This window comes from Salvelinus sp. IW2-2015, linkage group LG20 (assembly GCF_002910315.2).
Source record: "Salvelinus sp. IW2-2015 linkage group LG20, ASM291031v2, whole genome shotgun sequence".
In the NCBI taxonomy this organism is placed as follows: domain Eukaryota; kingdom Metazoa; phylum Chordata; class Actinopteri; order Salmoniformes; family Salmonidae; genus Salvelinus; species Salvelinus sp. IW2-2015.
In genome coordinates, this window is record NC_036860.1 from 70,691,930 (window position 1) to 70,709,093 (window position 17,164).

Consider the following 17,164-nt stretch of genomic DNA (forward strand, 5'->3'; position numbering starts at 1 on the left):
CAGACATGGAAAAATATTTGACTTTAAATAGAACCATAAGGAAACCTGGAGGAAACATTATTCTGAAGTACTGACATTTCCACAGAAGAACGTTGTTTATTAATGTTGTCTGAACTATTTGAGAACATTCCCAATGTCAAGCCATCTTGAAACTTTTAGAAAAGTTCTGTTAAAGTTATGAAATAGCAGGATTTTTTTTCTTCAGGTTCCTTGAATGTGCCAAAGCTAAGCAACTATCCTCACCATTCCCAGAAAGTTGCGGGACGGTTGTATGCAAAATAACCATAGGACAACCATGCTCTCTCCAAGCTCTAAAAAAACACATGGTTCTCAGAACGTTATGTGCTAGCTGGGGACTGTTCTAGAATCTTGAACAAAGGCTGTTACCACCTGCAGAGCTAGGCTACCTCCACGCATCTAGTAAATGCACTCCCCGTGATAAAACGTATTTAAAAGCCAAAATGAGGAGGTCTATGCTACCCGCTGTGCTGCTGCTGCTGCATATAGCGCGGGAGAGAAAGTAACCCGAAAGCAGTTATCTAAGATCGGTAGACTATCATTCATTTTCAAAGCTAGAATCCATAATTGAAACAATATCAAAGGGTCACCCCCTGTGTTTTGGTAAAAAGCTGAGCCATGGGCCTGAATAAATGTAACCACTCTCAAATTCATAGACAGAGCTATGGATGCAAGGACATACCAAAATCAGGCCTATAGATTTAACATGTATTTTTTTTAAATTTAACCTGTATTTAACCATGTTTTGTTTACATTTAAAGCAAGCTTGTATTGTGAGTACGATAGTTGAACTAAGTTCATGAGGCATTTATAAGTTACAATATTCAAGATATAATGGTATATATAATTAATGTATAAGTCCAAAAATGGATGTAGCAACTTTATAAGGATTCCAACTTCGCTGTACAAGTGTCCGAGAGCAATGTGATTCGAAACAGCGCAATACCAAGCAAGGGGAGGAATAACTTGATTATGTGTGCGTGCAAGCCTGTCGAGCAGACATAGGCGCACTTCTAAATAGAAATTGGTTAGGCGTAGGCGTACTTACAAAGCAGTCACTCATTGTCAAATGTAAATGTCGATTAATTTTGCATCCGTGGGAGGTGCATGATAACGTCAATGTAACCAAACGAAGTATGCATGCCAAGCACACGTGGCTCCACCGGTGACTATTGTTGTCTTACTTGTTATTGAAAGACTTCATGGGTGTTGGTTTGGAATTCTTAGAAACTGTTTTACTGCATGCAGAGAAACATAACCAGTAAACTATTTATTGCCATGGCTCTTTAGAACCCTGAGTACATTAAGGAGGTTTATCTACAGTGGTGCGTATGCTATGACAAGATAATGAGCGGATGTAATTCATTCTGCAACTCTGGTAGACAGGGTGTAGATCAAGGCTGTAACTCGGACGACGCTAGGCCAATTGTGCGTCGCCTAATGGGTCTCCCGTTCCCGGCCGGCACGGGTCTCGAACCAGCATCTGTGATAACGCAGTTTGCACTACGACGCAGTTAGACCGTTGCGCCACTTGGAAGGCTCCACCCGCAAAGTTTTTGAAGCCAAGTGTACGGTGTTTCCTCCGAAAAAAAATTTTTTGGGGGTGGATGGGTATGATTTGTATGCATAAAATGTATTGTAATGACCCTGGGTTTATAAGCGCGGAAATCGACTCTGCCGCACGAGCATGCTTTTGCGGCACAGTCCATAGCGCGCCAGACCTCGGGCTAGAAGACCTCAGCTCCCTGCTGTTTCATTACATTACCTAGAATCTTCTGATTATAAACCCAGGGTCGTTACAGTATAATAGTAATATTTAAAATGACAAAAGCAGGTAATTTTGTATACATTTATTTAAATTTGCATGGGATTCTGGTAAGATGCCGGCAAAGTTCGCTGAATTCCGGTAGACCGAAATGTCCTTGGGCCGATTCTGGTCAGTCATTCATTTTGAGTCCACACCCAATTGTGTCGAGGCACAGATCTGGGGAAGGGTCCCAAAACATTTCTGCAGCATTGAAGGTCCCCAAGAACACAGTGGAGTCCATCATTCTTATGAATGAAGTTTGGAACAACCAAGACTCTTCCTAGACCTGGCCGCCAGGCCAAACTGAGCAATCGAGGGAGAAGGGACTTGGTGAGGGAGGTGACCAAGAACTTGATGGTCACTCTGACAGAGCTTCAGAGTTCCTCTGTGGAGATAGGAGAACCTTCAAGAAGTACAAGTATCTCTGCAGCACTCCACCAATCAGGCCTTTATGGTAGAGTGGCCAGACCAAAGCCACTCCTCTATAAAAGGCACATGACAGCCCACTTGGAGTTTGCCAAAAGGCACCTAAGGACTATCAGGTCATGAGAAACATGATTCTCTGGTCTGATGAAACCAAGATTGAACTCTTTGGCCAGAATGCCAAGCTTCACGTCTGGAGGAAACCTGGCACCATCCCTACGGTGAAGCATGGTGGTGGCAGCATTATGCTGTGGGGATGTTTTTCAGCTGCAGGGACTGGGAGACTAGTCAGGATCGAGGGAAAGTACAGAGAAATCCTTGATGAAAACCTGCTCCAGAGCACTCAGGACCTCAGACTGGGGCGAATGTTCACCTTCCAACAGGACAACGACCCTAAGCACACAGCTAAGACAACGCAGGAGTGGATTCAGGACAAGTCTCTGAATGTCTTTGAGTGGTCCAGCCAGAGCCCGGTCTTGAACCTGTTCAAACATCTCTGGAGAGACCTGAAAATAGCTGTGCCGTGACGCTCCCCATCTAACCTGAAAGAACTTGAGCAGTGAAGCAGTGAAGAATGGGAGAAACTCCCCAAATACAGGTGTGCCAAGCTTGTAGTGTCATACCCAAGAAGACTTGAGTCTGTAAGCGCTGCCAAAGGTGCTTCAACAAAGTACTGAGTAAAGGTTCTGAATACCGATGTAAATGTGCTATTTCAGTTGTTTATTTTGTATAATTTTGCAAAAATTTCTAAAAACCTGTTTTTAAATTGTCATTATGAGGTATTGTGTGTAGATTGGTGAGGGGGGAAAAAACAATTTTATCCGTTTTAGAACAAGTCTGTAAAGTAACAAAATGTGGAAAAAGTCAAGGGGTCTGAATACTTTCTGAATGCACTGTATAGGCACTTAGCCCCTCCCAGGACCACACAATTACCCAATTGGCAATTACAACCAATAAACTGGTTCTACAATGTAAAAAGCATATTCCACATCCATTGTTACATTAGTCAGACTTATGATTATTAATGATATTTCATCACCATTCATAAATGGAACAATCATTTGATCTTATTCAACTTACTGACACCAAAGCATGGCGTGCAGGCAACGTAGCCTATTTCTATGCGCACGTGCTACTATTACGTACAACCAGAATGACAAAGAAGTAGGACACAGTCACGGAATTCTGACGTAGCCTGTGAAATATGAACAAAGGAAACCATAGATTGCATTTAAATTCAAACTGAACGTCTACCTCATGAGTCAATAATGTGCACATGTGCACAGTAAACGTTGCGCCCACTCAGAGGTTAAGTAATGTTTTGATTTGATTTGATTTGATGGTAGGCTAAATGAAAATGTATGATATCAAACAGGAAACGTGTGTTGCATTTTAAAGTTACCTGGATGGAATGATGAAACGCTAGCAATTATTGTAGGATTAGATGGAATATAGATTTACCACATATGCATTTATTTTACTTGTGAAAGCAACCACAAACATTTAAACAAGCGCTCTCTCTCTCCACTGGCAGGAGTTTAGTCTTCCACTTGCACTCTCCAAACGGTCTTCCACACGTAATAATTTTAACAAAAAATTCTAAATGCATCAAATTATCAATTTAAAGCAATTTTGACATAACAAAAGATCAGTAGGCCTATGCTAGTAAATGTTGCTTGATGCTTGAACGCTGGTGAGCTTGCAAAGTAAACGGATAATATTCTTGATTCCAAACTATTTTTGAAGCTTCATATTGTATTTATTATGGCAATCCTCTCTCCCCACAATTTGACGTTTGTGCTGCACCTGATCCTATGGCTGTACCAATCAGCAATCTGTTCTCTAGCTCACCTGTCCTGTGTTGATTGACAAAGATGATGCTGCGGCTACTGTCTCTGGGTGTGTGGAGAATAATCCATGGACTTTGTGCAACAAAATTAGTGACAAAATGTTACTAAACCTGGCAAAATAATTTCAAGTATGAAGTCAAAGTCAAGTCCCGAATCTTGAGGCTCCATATCAAGTCTCAAGTTATTTTATTTTCTATCCAGTCTCAAGTCATCAAATTTGACCCCCTCGGAGACCGTTTATCAGACCCATGATTAAGCCCTATAGAAGTATTGCCAGTGCATTATGATTAATTAAAAACTGGGTGGTTCGAGCCCGGAATGCTGATTGGCTGACAGCTGTGGTATATCAGACCTTATACCACAGGTATGACCAAACATTTATTTTTACTGCTCTAATTACTTTGGTAACCAGTTTATAATAGCAATAAGGCACGGCTAAGGGCTGTGTCCAGGCACCCTGTCCTGGTATATTGTCCATATACCACACCCCCTCATGCCTTATTGCTTAATTATACAACGGGTGGGTCTAATCCTGAGTGCTGATTGGTTAAAACCGCATTCCAACTGTTGTCTATTCAACAAATTACCACCTGCTAAATCTATTAAGTTAAAATGCCTATTTACTCTGTTCCATCTGACTGCGCAATCCTCTGTCTCATCTCCCCAGTCAGGCAATTTATAAACTTGATCTCCACTATAAAAAGCATCTAGCCATTTCTTTTAGACTAACATTTAGTTTTCAACAGAGGAAATTTGTATAAACCTTGCTGTCTGTCTCTCTGACATTTGCAACATTGTTTCAATGTTCAAATTCGATCTCCAGCTGTACCATAGTAGACAGAGAGGCAAGCAGGATTTCTCAGCCAGTCTAAATCATGAATCAACTGGCCTACTTTTTATGGATATACAGTTGAAGCAGAAGTTTACATACACTGAGGTTGGAGTCACTAAAACTCGTTTTTCAACCATTTCTTGTTAACAAACTATAGTGTTGGCAAGTTGGTTAGGACAAGTAATTTTCCCAACAATTGTTTACAGACAGATTATTTCACTTATAATTCACTTATAATTCAATTCCAGTGGGTCAGAAGTTTACATAGACTAAGTTGACTGTGCCTTTAAACAGTTTGGAAAATTCCAGAAAATGGCTTTAGAAGCTTCTGATAGGCTAATTGACATCATTTGAGTCAATTGGGGGTGTACCTGCAGATGTATTTCAAGGCCTACCTTCAAACTCAGTGTCTCTTTGCTTGACATCATGAAAAAATCAAAAGAAATCAGCCAAGACCTCAGAAAAAAATGTAGACCTCCACAAGTCTGGTTCATCCTTGGGAGCAATTTCCAAACGCCTGAAGGTACCACATTCATCTGTACAAACAATAGTACACAAGTATAAACACCATGGGACCACGCAGCCGTCATACCGCTCAGCAAGGAAGAAGTCATTGCTCCAAAACTTCCATAAAAAAGCCGCACTACGCATGGGGACAAAGATCGTACTTTTTGGAGAAATGTCCTCTGGTCTGATGAAACAAAAATAGAACTGTTAGGCAATAATGCCCATCGTTATGTTAGGAGGAAAAAGGGGGAGGCTTGCACGCCGAAGAACACCATCCCAACCGTGAAGCACGGGGTTGGCAGCATCATGTTGTGGGGGTGCTTTTGCTGCAGGAGGGACTGGTGCACTTCACAAAATAGATGGCATCATGAGGATGGAAAATGATGTGGATATATTGAAGCAACATCTCAAGACATCAATCAGGAAGTTAAAGCTTGGTCGCAAATGGGTCTTCCAAATGGACAATGACCCCAAGCATACTTCCAAAGTTGTGGCAAAATGGCTTAAGGACAACAAAGTCAAGGTATTGGAGTGGCCATCACAAAGCCGTGACCTCAATCCTATAGAAAATTTGTGGGTGTAACCGATGTGAAATGGCTAGCTAGTTAGCGGTGGTGCGAAGGTTCGAGCCCAGGTAGGGGCGAGGAGAAGGACGGAAGCTAAACTGTTACATTGATGGAGGAGGTCAAAAGGGGGGTGAGTGTAACCGATGTGAAATGGTTAGCTAGTTAGCGGTGGTGCGCGCTAATAGCATTTCAATCGGTGACGTCACTCGCTCTGAGACCTGAAGTAGTTGTTCCCCTTGCTCTGCAAGGGCCGCGGCTTTTGTGGAGCAATGGGTAACGATGCTTCATGGGTGTCAGTTGTTGAATGAAATAAATCATTCTCTCTACTATTATTCTGACATTTCACATTCTTAAAATAAAGTGGTGTTCCTAACTGACCTAAAACAGGGATTTTTTACTAGGATTAAATGTCAGGAATTGTGAAAAACTGAATTTAAATGTATTTGACTGAGGTGTATGTAACTTCCGACTGTATACGAAGAAATGTCAATTGAAAAAAAGTCAAATGAAACGAATCGCAGCTACTGTAGTTTACAGTCTTTCCAGCTTCAGTTCGAAGTGACTGTGTTAGCTGTGTTGTTGGCTAGCTCCTCTGAAGAACAGTATCCTGATGAGTGAGCGCATTTTCTATGCCAGGCGAAATCGCGACTCATTAGCTCATTGCTATGGATGAATCCAAATAAATGTCACTAGAAAACAGCTTAAACAAATGCAAATGTGGCTACTTTTCTGTTATTTAGCTGCACTTTTTGACATGACTGTAAATTAGCCATAGCTGGCTAGCTAGCAAGCAAGGGATAAGAAGGTTGCCAGCAAGTATGGCAATGGAACATTTAGAAGGAACGACTGGGTCGCATCAATAGATTCAAATCAAAAAGCCTGAATGACTGGGTCGCGTCTCTAGCAACCGAACCGATAGAACAAACGACCAGCCGGCTTGGGTAGCAACCCTAGATTTGTGTCAGGACTATATCTTGTGGAAGGATAAAATAGTATAATACATTCATCAAAATAACGTTTTTAATGAAAATATGTAAATTATTATTTGAATATGTTGGTAACCCCTTGTATAATGTGATAATGCCCTCGAAGCAGCACCCGAGCCAATATATCCTCCGAACACCGGCTTCTGGGCGTTATCACTTAAATACATGTATAACATTTCAAGTGAAATAACTGGAAATCAAATACAAAATGTTTGCTTAATAAACAAAATCCACATTGAATACCCCAAAACCAACATTAGTTATGTATTGACTAAATTGATTAGCATGAGAAAACAAGCATTATCAAAAATAGACCTACACATGAATGTCACTCATGTCTTTTACGTGTGTAATGAGCACTTGTGTGACCATAAATAAGAACAGGGAGATACGTGGCCTATATTCGTCATGCTATCTGTCTCGAATTATGACTTCCGTATCCTCCTAACCATATCTTACTACCTGTAACCGTCTGCCTATTTGGTGAGGTGTGCCCTTGGCCTGGAGAGCCAAGGTGCCCTTCATGCTAGTTTACCAGACAGCATGACCCGAAAAGCCGATCTCATCTTTGGGGATAGGAAAGTTTGGTTTTCAATAAAGGTCTGTACTATAGCCAGCAGCTCTCCAAGATCTGTCTCAGAGATGAGATGCAACCCAGAGCAGGTTACCAAACTCCATATTTGGGGTTAATCGGGAGATGCACGGTTTTGCTCCAAGTTTTATTGCTATAAGTGAAATCATTTGAAGTTATTTTTTGAGGTTATTATTCCCTTCCTAAGGCACATGAGTATCACACAGATTGGTGTATAGGCTTTAACTGGTTTCTTCTATTCGTTCAGCATACTGAAATAATGTTGCCATATCTGTTTTGAATCTTGGGCAGAGCATCACCTTAATGGTCAAACGGATAAAGAGCGTATCATATCTCGTGCCTTTAGGAATCAAGAGTTGTTTGTGTCTGGTTATCAGGTGTGCCACCAGCGGTGTCCGTGTCGGTCCTGGTGAGGAAATTCTTATGTGCCATGCACCCGCATATGCTGCAGCAGTTCAGTGTTTCCGTCTCTGTTGATCTTTTATCACCGGCTCGCCTTGAATGAATGACGTTTGAAAGAAAAACACTGCCAGCACGCCTTGGTGACTAATGAGAGCCTAATGAAAAAGGTTTCTTTACGATTTGATTCCTTTGAGAACCTTGCCATACAGGCTTTTATGAGACACTCCAAATGATGACTTTGGACCGCCTTAATTTAGACACTGCATTGGGCATTGCACCTTCAAAATGTCAATATGTTGCTTGATGAGGTTGAGAATTCAGCCTACCATTATTTTTTTCAATTGTAATTTTATTTCAATAATTCAGGCTATACTTTTCAACATGCTACCAATTTACCCTTTCAATATTCAGGTCCCACACCTAACCACTGTTTCAGTAGCCCATTCAATTGCTGTTGTTTTTTGCATGGTAGTGTTATGTTGCTGTGTTGCAGGGCTACGAAATGTAGCAGTGACCTAACATCGACTTCCCATGCTAAATATGGCAGTGGTCAAGTTATACAAAAAAAGTTGTTATAGCCTATGCATGGTCAGGTGCATGGACTATTTCTTAATGTTATGTATCAACTGTGTCTGCCGGTCTCTGTCTTGTCTATCTGTCTGTTTATGTATGAAGAGAACGGCTCCAGCACTCTTCCTGGACAACTACCTTCCAGTAGGTTAGAGAGAGAGAGAGACTTGGAGAGAGAGAGACTTGTGAATGAGGAGGTCCACTATGCCCATATCTTGTTACTAACCACACCTACTTATGAGAGATGTATGTTTGCGCATGAGTAGCCATATACAGTAGCCATATACAGTACCAGTCAAAAGTTTGGACACCCCTACTCATTCAAGGGTTTTTCTTTATTTTTACTATTTTCTACATTGTAGAATAATAGTGAAGACATCAACATGATGAAAGAACACATCTGGAATCATGTAGTAACCAAAAAAGTGTTAAACAAATCCAAATATATTTTATATTTGAGATTCTTCAAAGTAGCCACCCTTTGCCTTGATGACAGCTTTGCACACTCTTGGCTTTCTCTCAACCAGCTTCATGAGGTAGTCACCTGGAATGCATTTAAATTAACAGGTGTGCCTGGTTAAAAGTTAATTTTGTGGAATTTCTTTCCTTCTTACTGCATTTGAGACAATCAGTTGTGTTGTGACAAGGTAGCGGAGGTATACAGAAGATAGCCCTATTTGGTGAAATACCATTTTATGGCAAGAACAGCTCAAATAAGCAAAGAGAAACAACAGTCCATCATGACTATAAGACATGAACGTCAGTCAATCCGGAAAATTTCAAGAACTTTGAAAGTTTCTTCAAGTGCAGTCGCAAAAACCATCAAGCGATATGATGAAACTGGCTCTCATGAGGAACGCCGCAGGAAAGGAAAACCCAGAGTTACCTCTGCTGCAGAGAATAAGTTCATTAGAGTTACCAGCCTCAGAAATTGCAGCCCAAATAAATGCTTCACAGAATTCAAGTAACAGACACATCTCAACATCAACTGTTCATAGGAGACTGCTTGAATCAGGCCTTCATGTTCGAATTGCTGCAAAGAAACCACTACTAAAGGACACCAATAAGAAGAAGAGACTTGCTTGGGCCACGAAACACGAGCAATAGACATTAGACCAGTGGAATCTGTCCTTTGGTCTGATGAGTCTGTGTCTTTTTGAGATGCAGTGTAGGTGAACGGATGATCTCCGCATGTGTGGTTCCCACCATGAAGCATGGAGGAGGAGGTGTGAATGTGTGGGGGTGCTTTGCTGGTGACACTGTTGGGATTTATTTAGAATTCAAGGCACACTTAACCAGCATGGGTACCACAGTATTCTGCAGAGATACGCCATCCCATCTGGTTTGCACTTAGTGGGACTATAATTTGTTTTTCAACAGGATAATGACCCAAAACACACCTCCAGGCTGTGTAAGGGCTATTTGACCAAGAAGGAGAGTTTTGAAGTGCTGCATTAGATGACCTGGCCTCCACAATCACCTGACCTCAACCCAATTGAGATGGTTTGGGATGAGTTGGACCGCAGAGTGAAGGAAAAGCAGCCAAGAAGTGCTCAGCATATGGGGAAACTCCTTCAAGACTGCTGGAAAAGCATTCCTCATGAAGCTGGTTGAGAGAATGCCAAGAGTGTGCAAGGCTGTCATCAAGGCAAAGGGTGGCTACTTTGAAGAATCTCAAATCTAAAATATATTTAGATCTGTTTAACACTTTTTTGGTTACTACATGGTTCCAGATGTGTTATTTCCTCATTGTGATGTCTTCACTATTATTCTACAATGTAGAAAATAGTAAAAATAAAGAAAAACCCTTGAATGAGTAGATGTGTCCAAATTTTTGACTGGTGCTGTACATATATATATATATATATATATGTGCATATATATAGTCGACAACAATTGGCCAACAGGACTATCATTTATCTCAAAGCCTATTCTAGTTTTGAATTGCCTAAACATTTCATAATCTAAACGGCCACTTGTATATTGTTGAACTCGAATCCTTTAAAAGTTTCAGTGAAGACGTGACTGAAGTAAAAGTAGGTCACATCGCGAGTCTTGCCGCCTCCCAACCTACTGTTCGCGTGACTCACCGACAGTAAATGTGTGGGCTCAACCATACTGCAGACATTGGGCAACTGTATAGTCAAATGGTGCAAATGTTATGCCTCTCTTCTCTGGTATATTATTAAGCAATAAGGCACGAGTGGTTGTGGTATATGGCCAATATACCACAGCTATGGGCTGTTCTTAGGCAAGACGCATCGCGGAGTGGCCAATGTGCCTTATTGCTATTTTTAACTGGTTACCAACATAATTAGAGTAGTAAAAATACATGTTTTGTCATACCCATGGTAGTGGTATATGATCTGATATACCATGACTGTCAGCCAATCAGCATTCAGGGCTCGAACCACCCAATTTATAATCAAGCATGTCTCATACTCAAAATACTAAGTAATTAGTCCAGCTCGTAGTGTTTTATGATCATATGATCATCTCCCAAAATAATAGGGACATGTTGTATAGGCCTACGGTATTTGGACATCACGTTTATTTAAAAATTCACAATACCCGAAGGCAAAATTATAATTAATTTATTCCAATAAAATAACAACATTGTAAGCTTTGCCATAATGCACAGTGCATAGAGGAAACCTCTCACACTATCCTCAATTGGATCAGCATCCATACGACATGCAGAAGAAAACATTAAAACCTGGCAGAGCTCATTACCATTCTTGAGAAGAATTCCAATAATAATAAAATAACTTAGACTATTTAACTGCCACTCCGTTTTATTATAGTATTTGTAAAACAAATATATATAATCCTTAGGTGCATATTTTGTCGCAGGGTCCCCGTGCGCCATGTGAGCGCTGTAGCACAGAGGACGGCTCTGCCAGCCCGGGAGCGTGAGAGGAGTGTCGACACGAATAAACACTACAGCGGCTATGCATGCTCACCCGGCCTGTCCACGTGACAGGGGTGCTGTTACGACCATGCATGGGGGCCGATCCTCTGCTATTTTCGTGGAGAAAATACCACTTTAGTGTAGCAGCAATCAGTCATAGGCTACATCAATGTAAACACTTATCAGAGGAGGGGTAGAGAGACATGTGAGGGAAGAATATATCTCCATATTATAGGCTTAGGCTATAGCCTATTCGGGAAAAAACGACCTAGCACGAGGCATAACTTTTTATTTTTGAATGTTTCTTTGTATTCATATGTTATTGTTAAAATATTATAGTAGGTGATTGCTTTTTTTGCTGTTGAAGGTGGCCTGTCCATGCATGCTTATGAAAAACAGTTCACTAAAAACAGGTGTTGCAACTGAATGTTACTTTACAAACAATGATGGGTGGGACTGACACCCGTTTCAGTTAGGAAAGTGTGCCCTCTAGTGGTAAAAGAGCGGCATTGATCCACAGTGACACCAACGTAGCAGCCTGTGGTCTCTAGTGTTGAGAGATATTAACTCATTTATAAGAAAAATAGTAACATATAATGGTTTATCTTCAACGAATCTTCAACATAACTCCCTTACAAGATAGGGAATTTGGGAGCCCAACATTGTCCTCTCCCCAAATAGAGAAGAGCCCAACCTAATATCAAGCAAGCAGATGAAATGCCATAATGCTTTATCCATTCCACAGTACTTTAAAAAAAATCATTGGTGGTGACTGAGCCAGTTGCCAATTGGTTGCACCTAATCCGCTTGTGAATAGAGAAATAATAATTTCATCATGGTTGCATGATTGTACAAAAAATATGAACTACAACAAATAGTAACAATCATTAAAATTAGGTAGGAATATGCATTTGTCTTGGCATTTTTATTCTTCAGAAATCCTTCGAGCTCAAGTGCAACCGCTCACTAATTGACCAATCAGAGGCGAGCATACGGGGAACGCATGCGCAATATCATTATTTTTAAACGACCTGAGAAGGTGGGCATCAAGGCGGTAGGTGAGTTCCAATGAGTACAGAGAATATCAAATAGACAGGTGGCCTTTAGTCATAAGTGTAAAGCACAATATGTTATAACGTTCAAGAGAAAAACGTAACTTTGTAAAGCGTTTAAAGTTAAAATGGCGTCAAATGAGACCGGGTTGGTTGAAGGCAAAGTGGCTGTCATTGTTTTGCTCTTTCCTGCGGACCTAAAATGGAGGACTTGGCTAACGTAGCTAGCCAACTAAGCGACTGCAGCTCATCTGTAACGTTTGTTATTCTAGGACTGTTTCCCTTGTAACCAAGCAATTGGCAGTCGCTTCATAATGTATTCTCCACTCACCCGTTTTCTTTCAAACACCGGCTAGGTCAGTTATACACATCATTAGGTAACGTTAGCCGACTAAACTCAACTATTTAATGATTGTATTAGGGTAACGTTAGTTAACTACCTCGTCTGTTAGGCATACACATGTGTTGTTGAGAAGCATGTCAGCTAATCTCCCTGGGTAGCTCGATTTTTGTTATTGTGTCAGCTTGTTGGTTCATGTGTCAATATCATACAGATTATTCATGGGCGTATAGAAATGTGTGAGGGGAAATTGTAGTTAGTAGCTACCAGAGATTGAGAACACTAACGTCACTAGCTAAATCGCTTTCTGGTTGGGCTATATCTGTTGTAAGAGAGGGTGCCAACTTGGTAGAAGGTGGCTGATTCCTGTCTGTTTCAACATTTGATTTTAGTTAGTTTATACCTGATAGACACAAGGTTATGTTGAATTAACTGTGTGCCCATCTGACATCCCTCCCTTGTATTTCAGGCTTGCATGGACATCTAGACAGCCCACTGCTGAGGAGAACCGGCATCCACGGTGTGAGATCAAGCTCTTTGTGCCACCAACGCCCCTGTCAGGAGGACATTGGTGGGCGTTGGTTGGCAAGGGTTCTGGTTGTAGGATTGCCACAACAATGACATCCACTGTGTTCACAAGTGGAGGATATAAGCTGGACACAGTAGGGAAGATTGATTTGGTCAAAGCTCCAGCGGGAGGAACACCTGATTCCTTCTGCGGCCTGAGGAGGGAGCCAAGTGAATATGTCATCGGAGTCCCCAACGTGCTGGGCAGTATCCACAACAGCAGCGGCCAGCAGCTTCAGGGGAAAGCCAAGGTGGTGCCAGGACAGGGACAGGTTACCTGCAGGCCTGGATCTGGACAGAACCTTGGGCTTGGGTCGGGGCAAGAGGAGAACTGGGTGAGCTTTGGAGCCCAAACTCCCCACGGCAAACCGATGGGGGGCGAAGGCACCACACCAGTCAAGAGCAAGACACTACTAGGACAGACAAACAGCAATATGGGCAAGACGGACCTTGGAGTGCACAACACTATCAAACAGCCCCGGGACGATGTAGTGGGTGGCAGGGAGGTCAGAGGGACTGCTACGGCAGCAGTCATGGGGGCACAGTCATCAGAACACAGCCCAGACTGCAAAAGAGGGAATATTAGGAAAGGGCCTGGTCACTCCCCTACACAGACCAGCTGCATACGCCAGATCCTCCTCCTCCAACTGGAACTCATTGAACAACAGCAACAGCAGCTCCAGTCCAAGAGTAAGGAGATAGATGACCTCAAAGCTGAGAAGGAAATGGTATGCTAGCAAACACTCCAAACACAAATGTATAACATTTCAATTGTCAAAACTGGTCAGCATATTTTGTGAACATTTTTCCAGAATAACCAGCAGCAGGTATTTTCCCTCCAACCTAGGCCAGCTCCACAATGCCACCAGTGGTATTGTGATGTAATAGCAGTGCAGCACTATTATGACATCATTGTTTCAATGAAGTGTGATGTAATTGAAGTCAACTAAATCAGCCTCAAACACATTCAATATCTTTTTGTTGTACTCTTATGGACTGGAAATATCACAAGTGTTGAAGAGAATAGGCTACCCTTCAAGACAAACTATTTAAATGCCAAATCATAAGGAGGTATAAACCTCACTTTAGCCCCACTGACGTGACGTGTTTTTTCACTACTGCAGCTCATGGCGCGGATCGAGCGCATGGAGCGCCGTCTGCAGCTAGGTAAGAAGGATGGGTGTGACCAGCACCCCACCCACATCCCTAGCCGGCAACAAGACCAGGCAGCAATGCCAGAGACACCAGAGGGGCAGGGGCTGTCTGAGGGCCGCAGCAGCCATACACCCCGAACGCTGAATTTTGGCAGAGGAGGCAAGGGCCACAAACGGTAGGGCTCCACATTCAGGTAGAGGTAGCAATGTTTTTTATTATTTTTTTAGACTCCATGATATGACATACTTCCTAGATGCATACATGGATATATATATATATATGTACTGTAGATGCATGTAAAAAGCCCTTATTGTCCCTCACGCAATTCCTCTAAAGGTTATGTTCTTGCCAATAGGCGTTTCCTCTTCCAGGATCCCAGGGCAGCCAAACGACGTGCCCAAGCCAAGTCTTCCCAGTCCCCACACAACGAGGCGCTTCTCCCCAAAGAGGAGCCACTGGACGGAGGAGAGTTCTCTGATGGGTCTCCTGGAACCAGCTCGGCTGCCACTGAGGAACTGGACTACCTGTCCACCACAGACATATACCTGTGTCGCTGGCATGTGCCTCCCCCGTCACCAACTTCGCGAGAGCCCTCACCCAAGAAGGAGGAGCCTGTGGCCAGTGAGTGTTACAAATTGTTATGAAATGGTTGTATTGGAACCAGTGCATAGAACAGTGCATAAGAAGGCTGTGACTTGGGCCTAAGTATGTTGGAATAGGCCACATTATTGCTTTTTGTTGCTGTATCTTTTGGAAAATGTGTGCTAAACAGGATTTGTAACATTCCATGGGTGGTGGAATGACCTTCTCCCTCTTGTACACAGTTCCCTCATGGAAGGAAAACCTTATGGAGCCCCTAGGAGAGGAGGAGGCATCTGATATCCCTGAGGTGGGTACTTGTCTTGCGCTGTGTGAAGCCCTAGGCTGGTGGAAGTCCAGATTGGACCCCTGGTCAGGAGGTCTAAAGTCCAACTGTTTTCTTTTCCAGAATCTGGATGACAATGTCTTCCTGAAGCGCCACTCGAAGCATGAACTGGATGAGAAGAGAAGGAAGAGGTATGGGAGGGCTGGAGTTTTCACTCTGCTTTGTTTGCGTGTTTGTTTCTCTGGCATACCTCTTCTGCCTTTCTCCTTATTTTTGTGTGTCCCTTATTTTGACCTTCCGTCACTGTGTTCTACACTCTCCTTCATTCACCTCCCATAGATGGGACATCCAGCGGATCCGTGAGCAGCGGATGTTCCAGCGACTGCAGCAGCGCATGAACAAGAGGAATGGTATACAAGAGAGTGAGCCAGAAGTGTTCTCCTTCTACCCAGAAGCTGAGGATGGTAAGTCCACCTAAACAGTGAATTGTTAGATACTACTGCACTATTGGAGCAAGGAATACAAGCATTTCGCTACACCCGCAATAGCTTCTGGGAAATATGTGTATGTGACCAATAACATTTTATTTTTTAGATATTGCCAAAAAGCAACTATCCCATAAGGAATGTTTGTTGAGATGAAATGTAGTCAGTAGAAATACTGAGCAGGGTCTTGTACTCATTGCTTATGAAAGTGTTCTTTCTCTCTCCTCAGTGGAGTACCTCATGATCACCCCCCACCTACCAGTGGTGGTGTTTGGCCGACCTCTGCCAAAGCTATCAAGACGGTGAGTTGAGTCATACTCACTGGTTCTTGAATAACACCAAGCTAAACATCACTTGAATACAATCCGAGTCCTTGTTTCTCTATTCACCCTTGAAGGATCTTTGACCTGCCCTGGCTGGATGAGCGGAGCCGCTGTCGAGTAGAGGTGCCCAAAAAGCATACCCCCCACCGGACCTGCCGTAAATAAATCTGTCCTTTCCACCTGAGTCCAAGAGAGGAGACACCGGCTGGATTGGTGCCAGGCAGGACTCCTCTGTGTAAACGTCTGCCTTGTTATTTGGGAGAGGAACACACACAGGAGGTGGGGGAATTGCATGCCACAATCCCCTAAAATCAAAGGATGCACTGTGCCACAGTTTGGACATGGTTGCTGGACTGCAGAACAGATCCTATAGTAGGGCTGGTTTGGAGGAAGATTGAGGGTGGTGTGGACTATCCAGGAAGAGCAGAGATGTTTGTCTCTAGATTCCCACTGGGTTAATTTGAGGACAGTTTTCCTCTTTGCAACTTCACCCCAAAAATTCCCAAGCTAAAGAACTTAACAGACTGTTGAGGTTGTCATTCACATTGACATGCCTCATATTTAAACAGCGCAGAATGGCTCTGACTCCCATCTGTATGTGATTGCTGTTGCATCCTATAGAAAGGAGATCTCCTGTTGGAGATAAAAGGGGGGGGGGAACCATTGGACATTAGGAGAGTGAGATGGTTTGAAAGCGCTTCAGCAGCACTTATGGTTTGTGTTTCAAACAAGATGTTGTAATAAAAAAAAAAAAGCTTAATGAACATGACTTGGTTTCTCTTGAATTGTGTCTGTGCCTGTTTTGATAAGTGCAGGATATAAAATGACCTTGATAGCACTGGAACATAATGGGAATTGGGGAAGAATTAGGTATGAGTGAAAGTGAATCTTTATCACTATCAATATATTGTCT

General features: G+C 42.5%; 2 protein-coding genes across 4 annotated transcripts in view; one reads left to right on the forward strand and one right to left on the reverse strand.

Moving 5' to 3' along the window:
* Positions 1–17,164, reverse strand: part of LOC111981828 (nuclear receptor subfamily 1 group D member 1) — a 66,018-nt gene that overhangs the window by 16,692 nt on the left and 32,162 nt on the right. The gene's annotated exons all lie outside the window — the stretch shown is intronic.
* LOC111981529 (male-specific lethal 1-like 1) lies at positions 12,425–17,020 on the forward strand. 3 transcript variants are annotated; one of them, XM_024012824.1, is made up of 9 exons: positions 12,425–12,522; positions 13,326–14,151; positions 14,548–14,753; positions 14,934–15,199; positions 15,403–15,467; positions 15,567–15,634; positions 15,783–15,907; positions 16,158–16,230; positions 16,326–17,020. In XM_024012824.1, exons 2-9 carry the CDS (start codon positions 13,474–13,476, stop codon positions 16,414–16,416), a joined length of 1,572 nt encoding a protein of 523 aa, XP_023868592.1. In that variant the 5' UTR covers positions 12,425–12,522; positions 13,326–13,473; the 3' UTR covers positions 16,417–17,020. The 3 variants fall into 3 exon arrangements, with proteins under 3 accessions (XP_023868592.1, XP_023868593.1, XP_023868595.1); XM_024012825.1 differs by having other exon boundaries at positions 12,429–12,518; XM_024012827.2 differs by lacking the exon at positions 12,425–12,522 and adding an exon at positions 12,614–12,872.

Bases quoted from the DNA above. Each gene is read 5' to 3' on its own strand.
- LOC111981529 (XM_024012824.1), top strand. From the start codon at position 13,474: ATGACATCCACTGTGTTCACAAGTGGAGGATATAAGCTGGACACAGTA. The intron at 14,152-14,547 runs GTATGCTAGCAA...TCACTACTGCAG, and splicing joins TCAAAGCTGAGAAGGAAATG to CTCATGGCGCGGATCGAGCG. The intron at 15,635-15,782 runs GTATGGGAGGGC...CACCTCCCATAG, and splicing joins GATGAGAAGAGAAGGAAGAG to ATGGGACATCCAGCGGATCC.